The sequence below is a fragment of the Neomonachus schauinslandi genome, chromosome 9 (genome assembly GCF_002201575.2).
Source record: "Neomonachus schauinslandi chromosome 9, ASM220157v2, whole genome shotgun sequence".
NCBI classification, from domain to species: domain Eukaryota; kingdom Metazoa; phylum Chordata; class Mammalia; order Carnivora; family Phocidae; genus Neomonachus; species Neomonachus schauinslandi.
This window is the reverse complement of record NC_058411.1, coordinates 89269729-89285303: the sequence shown is the minus strand read 5'-3', so window position 1 is coordinate 89285303 and position 15575 is coordinate 89269729. Positions and strand designations below refer to the sequence as shown.

General features: G+C 35.3%; 1 protein-coding gene across 2 annotated transcripts in view; it reads left to right on the top strand.

Moving 5' to 3' along the window:
• Nucleotides 1-15575, top strand: part of COPS2 (COP9 signalosome subunit 2) — a 30718-nt gene that overhangs the window by 3847 nt on the left and 11296 nt on the right. The window contains exons 2-6 of one of the 2 annotated variants that reach the window (XM_021694081.2): nt 6934-7047; nt 7690-7767; nt 11643-11768; nt 14450-14539; nt 14661-14738. In XM_021694081.2, coding sequence (XP_021549756.1) covers nt 6934-7047; nt 7690-7767; nt 11643-11768; nt 14450-14539; nt 14661-14738 — 486 coding nt within the window. Of the gene's footprint in view, nt 1-6933; nt 7048-7689; nt 7768-11642; nt 11769-14428; nt 14540-14660; nt 14739-15575 lie in introns of both variants that reach the window. The other variant, XM_021694079.2, reaches the window with a different exon arrangement.

The following is a 15575-nucleotide window of genomic DNA, read 5'->3' as shown; positions in this document are numbered from 1 at the left end:
ACTTTGGTCATGAGAGGCCAAACAATGATTTTGTCATGGCTCAAAATTTTTTAGAGTTCTTCTTACAAATGGTCTTCAAAGAACCTGAAGCATGTAGCTTTTTAAAATAGGTGATGCAGGGGCACCTGGGTGGCTCAGTCGTTAAGCGTCTGCCTTCGGCTCAGGTCATGATTCCAGGGTCCTGGGTTCGAGCCCCGCATCAGGCTCCCTGCTCGGTGGGAAGCCTGCTTCTCCCTCTCCCACTCCCCCTGCTTGTGTTCCCTCTCTCGCTGTGTCTCTCTCTGTCAAATAAATAAATAAAATCTTTAAAATAGGTGATACATGGGGGCGCCTGGGTGGCTCAGTTGGTTAAGCGACTGCCTTTGGCTCAGGTCATGATCCCAGACCTGGCTTCTTGCTCAGCAGGGAGCCTGCTTCTCTCTCTCCCTCTACCTGCTACTCCACTTGCTTGTGCTCTCTGTCAAATAAATAAAAATCCTTTAAAAAAATAAAATAGGTGATACAGGCACATAGTTCAAAGACAAGACATAAAAAGTTTTCTTTCCATTCTCGTTCCCCATTTGTCCAGTTCCCATTCCTCCCCATATGTAATCAAATACATGTTTTTATCCCCCTCTTTGTCTTTAATCCAGGATATAGCCTATTATATATATTGTTCTCTACTTTGTTTTTTAACATGCCTTAGAGATTATTCCATGTAAGTATGCAAAAAGCTCATTTCTTTCTTTTTACAGCTGCATTGATTGTATAGATGTGCCATACTTTATATAACCAGTTCTCTCTTGATAAGCATTTGGCCTGTTTTCTTTTGCTGTTATAAACAATGTGCAGCTTTTTTTTTTTTTTAAACTTCAGTGATAGGTTTTGTCTTTTTTTGTAGATGTCGAAAACTATATTCTGAGTCAGGTTTGATAAATAAGTTGGACCATCAAACTCGGTGATACTCTTTCTTTTAGGTTAGAAACATCTAGTGAAGTTTTTCTTCAGAATTTCACAAACATTACTTAATAATCCGTGTCAGTGGAATAACTTTACTACCTCTTGAAATTACTGCTTCAAAAATAAGTGTTGAGCGCGCCTGGGTGGCTCAGTCGTTAGCGTTTGCCTTCGGCTCAGTCATGATCCCAGGGTACTGGGATGGAGCCCCACATCGGGCTCCCTGCTTGGCAGGAAGCCTGCTTCTCCCTCTCCCACTCCCCCGCTTGTGTTCCCTCTCTCGCTCTGTCAAAAAATAAAATCTTTAAGAAAAAAAAAAGAAAGAAAGTTCCTAGGATTTAACCCCCCACATTTGATAAGAGAGAAACTGAAGCATCATGTCTGAATGTCTTACTTAAATTTACAGGACAAATTAGTGGGAGAGTCAAAAGTATATCCCAGGTCTAATGACATTTATGATTTCTCTCTTTGGAAGATTTAATTTGAAGACTGCAAGTTTAGGACAAATAAAAGAATGTTCTGATTTACACTGTAGATGAATTAGGGCCCATTAACTTAAGTGAAATTTTAAAAACTTAGGACAACTTTATGAATGGCTAAACCACAAATGACTACCTAGGACTTGAATTGTTATCTAGTCCTTAAGGATAGTGAGACCTTGCCCTTTGCCTCTCTCTGCCCGACATCTAGTTCAGGTGTCAAGACCTGGTCAAGGCTTGGCAAGCATTGTTATTGGTAAGTCTTGTGTTCTAGAGCACATTTCAAAGACCTCTGTTGGCAAGGGACACGGGAATAAGTAGGAACTATGAAACTGACCCTGTTTAGCAGTAGGTGCATTCCAACATAGAGTCAGTATTGCCCCTGGCTGTTGTATTCTTGTATATTATTTTGGAATATTCATCCACTTTTCATTTCAATTAAGCGAACATTTATTGAGCAGTTTGTATTATACTAGACTCTGCGGATGCCAAAATGAGGAAGAGAAAGTTCTGCTTTTTGAGAAGCTCATAGTAGTGAGGTAAGGGGAGGTGGGAACAAAACACTCAACAAGGCTCCATGTTAGAGAGATGCATGTCATGGAGAAGCATGACTAAGGAGAAAATTTCTTTTGCTAGTTGGAGGAAGGTAAGCCTTGATGAATACGTTTTCCAGGACTTTTAGGGCTGGGAAGCACATAGGAGAAAAGTGGGAAGTTTGTTAAGAGGGGAGGTAATTTAGAATTCCTAGCAGAGAGAACAGTTAATGCCAAGAAATTTGAATTGTGTGGCACATTTGGGGAACGAAGAATAGATTTGGGTGTGTGCATGGATCACAGATTGCTTTGGGGAGTGTTAGGACATGAGTTATTATATAAGTAGGTGGAACTTCTAAACTTGGGTTTTTTAATCCTTTTAACAATGTTCATGTGCTTTCGTTTCATATATTGCTTAATTGTTTTTGTTTTTTAAAGCATTCTTAATATATTGAAATACCAGTTTCTCTTTTTAAAAGCATTTTCTTTAAACTTTTACAAATTATAGTTCTGTCTTTCTCATCTGACATAAGGGAATTGAGTTCAACATTTTTTATTTAATACTTTCTGTATAATACATTCTGACTAACAATGCTGTGTGTAACCAAGTCATCGATAGTCATTAGAGATAACTTTTTTTTTAAGATTTTATTTATTTATTTATTTGAGAGAGGGAGAGGGAGCATGAGCAGGGGGAGGAGCAGAGGGGAAGGGAGAGAGAGACTCTCAAGCGGACTCGGTGCTGAGTGCGGAGCCGATGTATGGCTCATGACCTGAGTCGAAACCAAGAGCCCAGTCACTCAACCAACTGAGCCACCCAGGCACCCCTGGCACTAGAGATAACTTTTATTTTGCTTTTATCCTGTGCCCCTTTGGTGGGTCCTTTTTATTTTACATCCCGAACATCACTTGACATCTTCTATACTTATTGACATCTTCTATACGTATTCTATTTTCTTCCTTTTCTCCCTATTCTACCATTTGTAATCAAACTTCCATCATCTTTTAGCCAGACTGTTTGTTACAAGATTATCCAGCAGGCTACTTCATTACTACCAGAGTACTCTTCCGAAAACACAATCTGATTATTTCCCCGTAAAATTATTTAGTGGCTCCACTTGATCTAAGCTCCTTGCTAGACTTCTATTGTCCTGTTCCTTTGTCTGATACTAGTTTATCTCTCATCAGTTCTTTATACACATCCTGTGCTTCAGCCCAGTCTGACTATTCATGCTTCTCTAAATTATGCAGTACCATTACAAGCTTCCATGCCTTTGCACACGTTAACTGCTTTGTTTCAGATGCCTTTCCTTATCCCCAGGCAACTCCTATTCATATTTTTAGACCTGCTTCAGGTAACTTTTACTTCTTCTAACTCACTCCTTTTTTTAAGCTGCCAGTGTACCTAATAATGTGTCGTTATTTTGTTAGGGCATTCCTGTTTGATTTGCATATCTGTCTCTGACCATGAATAGCTTGAGGGGAAAGATTTAATTTGCATTTGTGTGAGCAACACTTCATTGCTGGAATATGCTAAAGATCATTATCACTGAGTATCTAAATAGGTATCTAACAGTAGATATCTAAATAACAGAATTATTCTAAAGACTTCTCAAAATATCTGAGTAATAACTGAAGAATAGTTTACTGTAGTACACAGCTTGTAGTGATTCATTGAACTGCATATGGCAGGTTAGTGATGTCACAGAGGCTGGTTCAAACCCTCTGAATATGCTGTTGCAGATCCTAACAAGGGACTGCCTAATTATAAGAATGCCAGTCAGTAACATCAGTTCTTATGTATTTATACATTTTGGCAATACTCTTTAAGAATTGAATTGCAGTTATGCAAAAAATGTTATACATTCCACTTCTTCATCCATATGCAGTTGACCTTTGAACAACACAGAGGTTAAGGGCACCACCACCCCCAGTTGAAAATCCATGTATAACTTTTTATTCCCAAAATTTAAACTATTCTTTATTTGTATTTATTCCCCAAAATTTATACTAATAGCCTACTGTTGACCAGAAGACTCACTGATAACAAAACAGCCAATTAACACATATTTCATACGTTATATTAAATTCTGTATTCTTAAAAAAGTAAGGAAAGAAAAAATTGTTATTAAGAAAATCATAATGAGAAAATAGATTTACAGCACTGTACTGTATTTATCAGGGAAAAAGTCCACATGTAAGTGGACCCATGCAACTCAAACTCATGTTGCTCAAGGGTCAGCTGTAATATGAAAAACCAAAAAGAATATATTCATAAAATGTTGTGTACTCGGGGCGCCTGGGTGGCTCAGTTGGTTAAGCGACTGCCTTCGGCTCAGGTCATGATCCTGGAGTCCCTGGATCGAGTCCCGCATCGGGCTCCCTGCTCGGCAGGGAGTCTGCTTCTCCCTCTCCCACTCCCCCTGCTTGTGTTCCCTCTCTCGCTGTGTCTTTCTCTGTCAAATAAATAAATAAAATCTTTAAAAAAAAAAAAATGTTGTGTACTCGATTAAGTCTTATCTTGATTATTGTGATTTGGGGGAGTTATAACATCTAAAGTTTAGAAATATTAGTCTGAAGCCAATCAGAAGTTGTAGGTAGCCAATCTTGTACTATAAGAAGCATTCAGTGATTGTGAATAATAAGGAACCACGTTAGACATGGTAGAAAATGTAAAGGTTCCTGTCTTCAACGTTATAATGAGTTCAGTAATTTCTGGGTAATTGAAATTTTTTATTTTTAAAATATTACTTTCCCTACTTCCCTCTACTCACTCATATCCTGGCCTACTTGTTTTACTATAATCTGTTACGGGCTAAGAAACCAAAAATAAGTGGACTTTGGGTGAGAGTCCAAATTCTTAGACTTTGTGATAGATACAAATAAAAATAATTATTTCCAGGTTCAGGGGTGTATTCTGAAGATTTGAGTTGCAGAAAAATCATTTTCTGGTTTAGTTAGCTAGTCCTAAATTGTTACTGAACAGTTAGCTAGAGAAGAACTGATTTCCAAAGGTGTAGAGAAGTTTTTATAGCTGTGACGCTTTACTCCCAAGTCCTCCCTGAGGAGGTAACACTATGTAGTAGTTAACCAGATGAAGAGAGAGGGGGAAGAGTTTTGGCCACTTGTGTGGTAAGGCCAGGTGCAGCAGAATGACTCAGGGAGAGCTTAATTAAGAGATACAGTTGGATGTATAGTCAGGAATTAGGTTTTGATTATTTTTGAAATTAATTTTAAGAGCAATATGAAACCATTTTTGAAAAAAGGAATGTACTAATTTGCATTTTATGAAGATTATCTTGGCTGCTTACCACGAGAAAGTTGGAATTTGGAGGTTAAAAATGATAACGGGAAGTCTGTGGGGAGATGGAAGTGGCTTGGTAGACTAGGGTGGTGGCAAAGGAGAGAGAGGAAAGTGCATGAATTTGAGATTTATGTTGAAGTTAGAATCAATAAGTACTCTTTATGTTCCAACAATGTGACTGCTTTTAGTTCTTTAGTTACCTCCTATGATGCTGTTTTGTATCTACTGTTCTCTTTCCCCTCTCCTATTTTCCCTAGCAGGCAAACCCCCATTTATCTTTCAAAACCTAGCTCAGAAGCCTTCACTATCACAGTATTATTTGATATATAGTTAGCTTGTTTATTAAGACTTTATTAATTGCTTTTCTGGTTTGATCAGTTGTAGTCAAACCTAGCTTACATGGTCAAGAAGTGAATGATTGATTAAGAAATTTATTCATTACTCAGAATTTGATCTCATCCCGAAGAGAAGTGTTGTAAAGGATTTTCATGTTAAACATAAGAGAATTCCCAATCAGGTCTGGAAGACTGCATCCATGTTTCCTGTCCTTACACAAGGAAGTAATTGTCCTCTAGAGGGTGCACATTAACAAAACTTCTGTGGTCAGATAAAACTGGTTTTATACTAACATCAAACATCACCCTCCATCTGCTGGTCACAGGAAAAACTCATCTTGTATTCATGTATTTTTGAGCTCTCTAGCACTACACTTACTATGCTTTCTTTCATTCTTTGGCCTTTATGAATTATTACAGATTTTTCATGAGTATCTCAAAAAAATTACGAAGTATTTGGATTTAGAAATAACTGTAATACTGTTCTTGTCTTTTTGTACTTCCAGGTACTGTTCTTGATTTGACGTAAGCTTGCCTTTTGTAATGACTTGTACCTGATGGAAAGAATTTTGTGTCTTCCTAAAATAATGATTTTCATTATACTAACCTCTGTATATTTTATAATCCTCATCATTAAATTGAGTATCTTGGAACTATTTTAAACTCTTTTTTATACTGCTCCACAAAATAGTTGTTTTATTCCAGTTTTCCTTTCTACTTACTGTTTCAGTACTAAGAACTGAATTTATGTGGTAAAAGTCAAATAAAATTATATAAATTCAGTTGCTCTTAGTTTGATTTGTTATAAAGCTAGTTAAAGTATGTTAATAGCTATTGGGTAATGTGGAATGCACATAAAGCAGATATTCTTATTAACATATAATTATATTTAGCAATAAACTACTCTGCCATATACAGATTACCATCCTAGATAGGCCATTTAGAACAAGGAAATTTAGACTTAAGGAGTAGAGAAATTTAAATTACAGAACTTAAGATGAATAATTAGCATTTACAGTGATTTTTCTTGGGTTCTGTGACCAACAAAAGGTTAACCACTGCAGAATTGGGGGTCATTAACCAATATTATTTTTTTACATTTTGCTTTTCTGTTTATTCTATGGAAATTGTGGTTTTGATCTGAAAGAAAGAAATTATTCTATTCTCTCCACTTGATTTTGGCTTTTTCACTTTTTAAAATAATGATTAAATGTCAGTGGCATTTTAACTATGTGTGCAAGGTTGTTTTGTATAAATGTATGATTTTTCCATCTTAACAGTATTCACTTTTTACAGGGCAATGTGTGGAATTCTTTTTCATTTTAGTATCTCTTCCTAACACACAGGAATACTCTGAAGATAGTAACTCTGAGCCAAATGTGGATTTGGAAAATCAGTACTATAATTCCAAAGCACTAAAAGAAGATGACCCAAAAGCAGCGTTAAGCAGTTTTCAAAAGGTTCATATGTTTTTCTGATTGATTCTGTGTCTTAAAGTTTATTTTTTCAAATGATGTCTCAGAATTTTATCTCAGAAATGTGTTTTGGATACTGAGTGATAATCCTGTAAATAAATTTGCATTGCAGTACAAGCAGATATTTTAAAAGGAATATCCTATTGTTTTTTCTAATCACGCTATCTATAAAGCAGGGCCATTGTCCTGAAAAGCTAGTATGGTTCTGACAGAAGGAAACCAATATGATGATCAATAAGTATTATCCCTGCAGTTTTGTTCCTTCTTTGGAGGACAGATCACACAGGTGTGGTTCTATTAATTAATGTGATTTCTTGACAACTGATAAACTTTTGGGTTATTCTTACCAATGGATTATTCAGAGGGAAAAAAAGGACTTCTGGGATTATAGAATAATTGAGCAGTAGTTCTTATTTAATCTCTTGATTAAATAAGCTCACTTATCCTTAAGCATTTTAAGACATGTTTCTTTTTTAAAGCCTTTTAAAAATGGCATTGAGAAATGTTGGAATTCTTGGGGAAATGTTCATCATGCATATGATGTAAAATTAATTCAAAACAGACATTGGTGTCATTAAAAAATAACATTAGCATTAAATTAGACTAAAAATGTCTTCTATTTTTTAGGTTTTGGAACTTGAAGGTGAAAAAGGAGAATGGGGATTTAAAGCACTGAAGCAAATGATTAAGATTAACTTCAAGTTGGTAAGATTTGTTTTGAGGGGAGTTAAACTAATAATGAAATAAATTCTGTGGGTAAAAACCTCATGGCAACAAAATGCCATTTTTTTCTACCTCTTTAAAATAATTCTGTTGAGGGGCGCCTGGGTGGCTTAGTTGGTTAAGCGACTGCCTTCGGCTCAGGTCATGATCCTGGAGTCCTGGGATCGAGTCCCGCATCGGGCTCCCTTCTCAGCGAGGTGTCTGCTTCTCCCTCTGACCCTCTTCCCTCTCATGTTCTCTGTCTCTCATTCTCTCTCTCTCAAATAAATAAAATCTTTAAAAAAAATAATAATTCTGTTGATATATTTCTGTACTTAGCCTACTTTTGATTTGTGACTTCAGTAATACTAAGTAAAAAAAATTCTGCATACGAGTCAAACTTTTCTGTTTAAGAAAACTTACTCTATAGATACATAGACAGTATCTGGCTGCATTATTAACAGAATGATTTTTCCCAAACTATTAGTGTTTATTTTGGAGTTTAAAAATTCTACTTTGTGTTACAAGGATTTCTACTTGCACTGATAAGAACCAAAGCTAACATCATTCTTGACTCCTCTTTTTGTCTCTCTCCCCTCAAATAATCCGATGGTAAATCCACGTGTCTTTAAATATTTTTAAAATATATCTAGATCTATATCTTTTAAAATGTATCTAGTAACTTTTGTCAGATACTTAACCAGATACTACTTAACCATTTTTATGTCTGGTACTCTGATCCAAGCCAACATTCATCTCTTACCTGGATTATTTCAGTAGCTTCTTAACTCATATCCTTACTTCTGTCTGTGCCTTACTAACAGTCTGTTCTCCACAAGCAGCAGAGTGATCCTTTTGTTTTTGTTTTTAGAGTGATCCTTTTAAAATGTAAGTCAGATTATGTCATTCCTTTGCTCTAAATTTTCTAATGGTTGCTCTAAATCTTCTAATGGTTCCTACTCTCCTTAATAAAATCCAAATCCTTACCATGGCTTGGGAGGCCCTATGTCAACTTACCCTTTGCTACCTTTCTGATACTATTTTCTGTCCTCTCCTTTACTGGGTTCCTTGTTGTCCTCATGTCATCATCCTAAGCATGCTCCTACTTGTAAACCCTTGTATTTGCTGTTTCCTCTGTCCCAAACTCTCCTCTCAAATAGCCATATGGCTCTTTTCCCTGTTCAGGGTCACCATGTATCAGGATGGCCTTCCTCTGACTACCTTATATAAAATTGCATCCTTCCCACCATCACTTACATTCATCTTACTCTGCTGATTTTCTTCTTTTGACTATATCACCACTTGATCTGTTTACGTACTTATTGCCTTTCTGCTGCCCTCATCCTCATAGGTTGTAAGCTCCATGAGAGCAGAACTTTGTTTTATTCACTATTACATTCCTATCACCTGTAATAGTGGCTGGCATTCAGTAGGTGCTCAAATATGTTGTTGAATGAAGTCATAGATAAGTTGGGATTGTCATAACATTGTACTCTCAGAGAATTGCTGTCTTCAAGAGTGCAGGGTAGAGGTGGAGGGGAAAATAAATGGTTAGATGAGAGGACTAGGGACAGATATGAACCTTAAAATCACTAAGGATAGAGGAATTTTTGAGAAAAAGATAAAGTGGAGTTTAGATAGCAGAGGTAATAAGCACTTGCTTCTATGTCAAATGGAAGGATAGCAATCTATTACCACTTTTTTTCCTCCTCTCTCTATAGTTCTCATATGTTTCTTCCCTCTCCCCATTAACCTCTCTATCCCATCTATTTGAAATTGAACTCCCTGAATTGACTATTACCTTTGTCTAGTTAACTTCTACTAATCTTTCATCCTGTTCTTGACATACTCACTCTGGCATCCTCACCTACCTTCAAAAGGAGGGGCCCTCCATGACATCTACAGAAACTATCCACAAAATATTTTAGCTCATTCTTCCTCCCAAAATATCAAGACTATTCACAACATGTTAAACATTAATAAGTATATTGCATGTTGCATTTAAATATAGTTGAAGAAGGGAAAATGTTTATCTTGAATTTACCCTTTCTAGTTCTGCTCTGATATTCTCAAAAATATCTCTCTGTTGCACAAAGAAAGCCCTTGTGCTTTCTCTCCATTTATTATTTGTGAAAATATTAAATACACATACTATATTTAAATTAATAGCTTAGAAGGATATGTGGGAGAAGCATCAGGTGTCAAGGACAGAGATTTTGACTAAACAATTTTAGTGACATTAGAAGCCCCATGTTCAACTCTTAAGATTCTATGATTTGAAATAATACCAAGAGACTCTAGAAAACTGCTATCTTAACATACTAGCAGTGGTTCAGTTTTTGAGCCCATTTAAATATATGCTACCCATAAGGCTTATTTTACCATTTTACCTTGAGCCAAGATGGAAGTAAGAGGATTATTTGTAGTTTGTGTTACTTTACCTACCTTCCTTCTCTACCTTTTATTTGCTCAAACAGCATCTGTGAATAGTAGTTTCAGCTTCCATCCCTCGTTTTCTGGTTGGATTCAGAATAAGACTCATGATGCTGCGTGAAGGTTTTGAGCAATAAAAAGTTGGGAGGGTTTGTTATCAACTGCTCTGTGTTTACCACTGTAATTTACCTAATCCTCCCGTAGTCTTTAAATACAGTAACATAATTATTGAAAAATGTGCTTTAAAATTATAAGAGCATAAGAAAATGAATTCAAAACTAACTTTTTGCTAAAATCCTATTTCAGTATCCAGATACAATCTCCAAGTTAGGACAGTCTATTTCTGATTTGCCTTTTGCCATAAGATATGTTCTGTAACTTGGGTTTTAACAGCTCACTGATAGGATATTATCTATTATTTACCCTTACATGGTACTGGCATAGGTGGGAAAAAATGGACAGAACAATGGGAAAAGCCTTAGTAATATATATCAAACTACCTATTTCCAATTATGCCAACTATTGTTTCCTTTTTTGTAATTCAGTTCTTGCTTAGATTTCAGGGAGTCTTCTCATGTTCATAAACACACATGGTCTATTAGTCAAGAAAAACCATATCTGCCAGTGCTCCCCCTCCCTGATTAAAAGTAGAGTAGAACCCAGTGAAAAGAAGGATTAATAGCAGTTGGAGATTGTGGGGACTGTGGATGCAGATTATCAGGTTAGACTCATAAAATGACTTACATGATCTACTTTGAGGGAGGATAGACCATCCACCAAAATACTTAAGTGTTGGAAATTTGACTGGTAGTTCTTTATTTCCTCAGATCTCTCATGTTTCCTCAAATAACCACAGTAGTGCAAATAGTCCTGCAAGGAATAGCAACATTAGCTACATCTACTATTGAGTAGAGCCTTGGGTGGGAGGACTTTTCTTGATAGTGGGATGAGTACCTGGGCTTGAAAAGATTCTTTTACTTCACATTTTATCATGAGCCAACCAATAATATAGGGAGAAAAGAAACATACCACTATTGTTAGAGAGCTTTCTCATCAAGGGGTAAATCATCAGGAGAGGATATAGCTGATACCTGCATAGTTGGTACCCAAGGCATTTGAAAAGTTGGATTTATTTGTATTTTTTGGTCTGTGAATATTTTAGTAGTTCTTAGGATTTCAGTAAATGTTTGTTGTGCAATGAGAACAATATCTGGAATTTTGAGAATCTGTAAAATGTACTTTTTCATAGGGTAACTTCATAAATTTGGTTCATGCGTCAGTAACCTAGAAATTCCAAATTTAAGCAAAAATGTTTATAGTGTTTCTGTCATACGTACTTTATCATAAAACTTTGTTTTTCATAGTAGTATGTGCTATAGTCTTAATCATGTAGCTATTTTAGCACATAAATACATATCTAATAATGCATTTTTCTTCCCTGACAGACAAACTTTCCAGAAATGATGAACAGATATAAACAACTATTGACCTATATTCGGAGTGCAGTCACAAGAAATTATTCTGAAAAATCCATTAATTCTATTCTTGATTATATCTCCACTTCTAAACAGGTTAGAGTCTGGTTTTTGCTCTTGGTACTTACCAATGTGTTATTATTTATACTATTATACTGTAACAAACCCTTCCAACTTTTTATAATTATTTATACTAAAGGCTTTGTTCTTTTTTTTTAAGGCCTAGAGATTTCTAATTAAGCAGTTATACCAGGCATTAATGTGCTTTAGAAATAATATATTCTATTTTCTTAATTATAGTACTAATCATACAATATTAAAAGGCAATAACTAGCTAAATCTCTTCAAATAATATCTTGAGGTACATAATCTGCACACAACTTTTGCAGGTTTAAACTCCCATATAGTTACTAACATAGTTCTTTCCAATAAACTCCATCACCACTTCCGTTAGATTTGTGTAGATTTGATTAAAGATCCTTGAAAGGAGACCCTATACTCATATTAGTACTTGACATTACTCAATAGGTGTTTAGTAAATGCTTTTACAAAGAATGGGAGGATGATGGATGATGAAAGAAAGGGCTAATAATGAAGAAACTACAGTGGGCCTTGGGAAGGATAGAGCTTTTGTTATTCTAGATTTTGGTTATTAAGAAAAGCAATGGTGATTTTATTGTATTGCTAAGATAATTTTTAATTGGATTGCTGTTCATATTCTTTTAAGCAACATAACTTAAACACCGTGATATTTTACCACAAGAAGTATTCTCTATGTCATTTATTCTCCCATGTCATTTAGGATTTCTTAAAATGTTTAATACTTTCCATATTCATAATAAAAAATGTTCATCTCAGAATCTCATTCTGTCTTTTCTGCTAGATGTCATTCTTATTTCTTAAGATAGTTTATTTTACTCTTTATATCTAAAATATATGTAGGGGCGCCTGGGTGGCTCAGATGGTTAAGCATCTGCCTTCGGCTCAGGTCATGATCTCAGGGTCCTGGGATCGAGCCCCGCATCGGGCTCCTTGCTCAGCGGGGAGTCTGCTTCTCCCTCTTTCTCTGCTGCTCCCCCTGCTTGTGCTCTCTCTCTGTGTCAAAAATAAATAAAATCTTTAAAATATATGTAAAGGAAATAGAGAAAAATAAACTTAAAACTGACCCTTGAACAACATGAGGGTTAGGGTGCCAAGCCCCTCCCCTCTGCCCCCTGCCATGCAGTTGAAAATCTGTGGCATAACTATTGATTCCTCAAAAACTTAACTACTAATAGCCTGCTGTTGACCAGAAGCTTTACCTATAACATAAACAGTTGATCAACATATTTTGTATGTTATGTGTGTACTGTATTCTTACAGTAAACTAAAGAAAAGAAAATGTTATGGAGAAAATCATAAGGAAGAGAAAATATATTTATAGTACTGTACTGTATTTATCAGAAAAAATCCACGTATAAGTAGACCCACGCAGTTCAAACATGTTATTCAAGGGTCAACTGTGTATGTTTTGTTAAAACATTAGTAATTAATGGCACTAATTATAGAGTTGTTACATATTGAGGGGGGCTTTTCTTATGTGGGGAAATATATTCTGAGTTTTACAAACAAGTGTATCAAAACATTTTTGGTACACTATTTATAAATGGTATGCCAGATGTTGGTGGGGGAGAATTAATTTCAAACTTCAAGATTGTGTGTTGCTTCGTGCTCTTATATGTACACTTTTTGTCTTTGAAAGTAAGAATAGATATTGGGTGGGAGGTACTCAACTTATTCAGTATGCCATCAGCAGTCATGAATAGATAGGCAGCCTTTTCTGAAAGTATTAAACTTTCTTGTTGTCATGGCCCTCTTTCCTCTTGATCCTGTTAAGTAGAGATCTAGAGAATCAGGTATTCAAACAAAGACAGAGCCTGATGTGGGGGAGAGGAGGGTAGGTAGGGGAGCTTATCATAATGCAAAATAGAATGATTTCCATGAAAAAATGTCACACTCAGATTGGTGAATTGATGGTGTTTAGACACAGCTAAAATTGTGCTAGACTTTACCCTCTACCTAACTCCAGCAGTTTCCCAGTAACTTAAGAGCTATGTAGTTCGGTTACTTGATTAATTATATTTATAGAAGAATTTTTTTTTTTTTTTTTTTTTTTAAAGATTTTATTTATTTATTTGAGACAGAGAGCATGAGAGGGAAGAGGGAGAAGCAGACCCCCTGCCGAGCAGGGAGCCCGATGCGGGACTCGATCCCGGGACTCCAGGATCATGACCTGAGCCGAAGGCAGTCGCTCAACCAACTGAGCCACCCAGGCGCCCTATAGAAGAATTTTTGAGGGAAGCTTATTCTTTGTTTCTTTAGCTGCTTGCCTAGTGTTTGCCACGTAGCAGGTACCAAATGAGAGTTGAATGAATAGGATACACACTATTAATAACAGCACAACTAGTTCAATGTGTATGCCATTCACTTCCATCAATATAAAATGAGTTATTAGAGTTATTAGATTAGAAAGGACAAATCATACTTTTAGAGCATTAGGTATTTTCTGGGTTTTACTTTTTAAAAACTCACATAAAAACAGATCTAGGCACTTTTTGTAAATTTGGTCTCTGTTTTGCTAAGGTTTTATTAAATTATAGACTGACACATTCAGAAACAGATCGTGTATCTTATGTGTATTAAAGTTCAAAGATGCACTTTTAGTTTGTTCAAATTAACTTTATTAACAGGTACAAATTTGCTGTTTACAATTATAGAATTCTGATTTTTTATGTCAGATGGATTTACTGCAGGAATTCTATGAAACAACACTGGAAGCTTTGAAAGATGCTAAGAATGATAGACTGTGGTTTAAGACAAACACAAAGGTAACAATTACAATTACTTATTTTTTTGAAGAGTGGGAGGGTGTCTTTAATAAACTCTCCTAAAGATTCATGCCTTTTCCTCTTGAAATCTTTTAATTTTAATAAGTGTGTTCTTTTACAGCTTGGGAAATTATATTTAGAACGAGAAGAATATGGAAAGCTTCAAAAAATTTTACGTCAGTTACATCAATCCTGCCAGGTAGCATTCTCTTATTTTTTCTTAATATTTCTTCATAATAAAAACATAAGAAAAAATTATATTTGAAACTTACTTAGGAATGTTTTGTTCAAGATTCATCCCCAAAATCAAATTTGGTAAATAAGATACCGATAAGATACCAATACTCATTTTTTCTGAGTATTACATTTCTTCCTGTTTAAATCATTATTTTTGTGGAGTGAGGCACAGGTATCCATAAACAAATAGGCTAGTCATTAATGCTTATTAAGAATAAGCCTTTCATATTTAGTTATATACCCTGTGAAAATCAGAAAGAACATTAGAGACATGTAATAAAGATATTTCATATCTAGTTTATAATATATGAATCTTCTGTAACAGTACTGTCCATTAGAACTTCGTATGATGCTAGAAACTAGAAATATTCTGTATCTGCACTAATATGATAGCACCAGCTACATGTCATCAGGCAGTTGAAATGTGCCTGAGTTTTTAATTTTACTTAATTTAAATTTGAATGGCCACATGATTTGCACAGTGCACCTCTATAACTTTTTAACTGTGGTTATAATTTTGTGTTTTCTTTTTTGTCTTGATCAATAAGTTATTTCATATTAGTTTAAAATTTATGTGGAAATACTATTTTAAATGTTTTTAACCTCTTCCTATGCTGTGTACTATTATCTTAATTGTATATGTTATTTCTGTGAATGGGAGAAAGGTTGATCAGGAAAGTTTTAAATTAATCACCTGCATGTATTTTCATTTAACTTTTTTTTTAAGGTGTTTTTGTTTTGTTTTTTTTAGGTTTTTTACAAAAGAAAATGTTTTTATTTCATAATAGTTTTGCTTCGG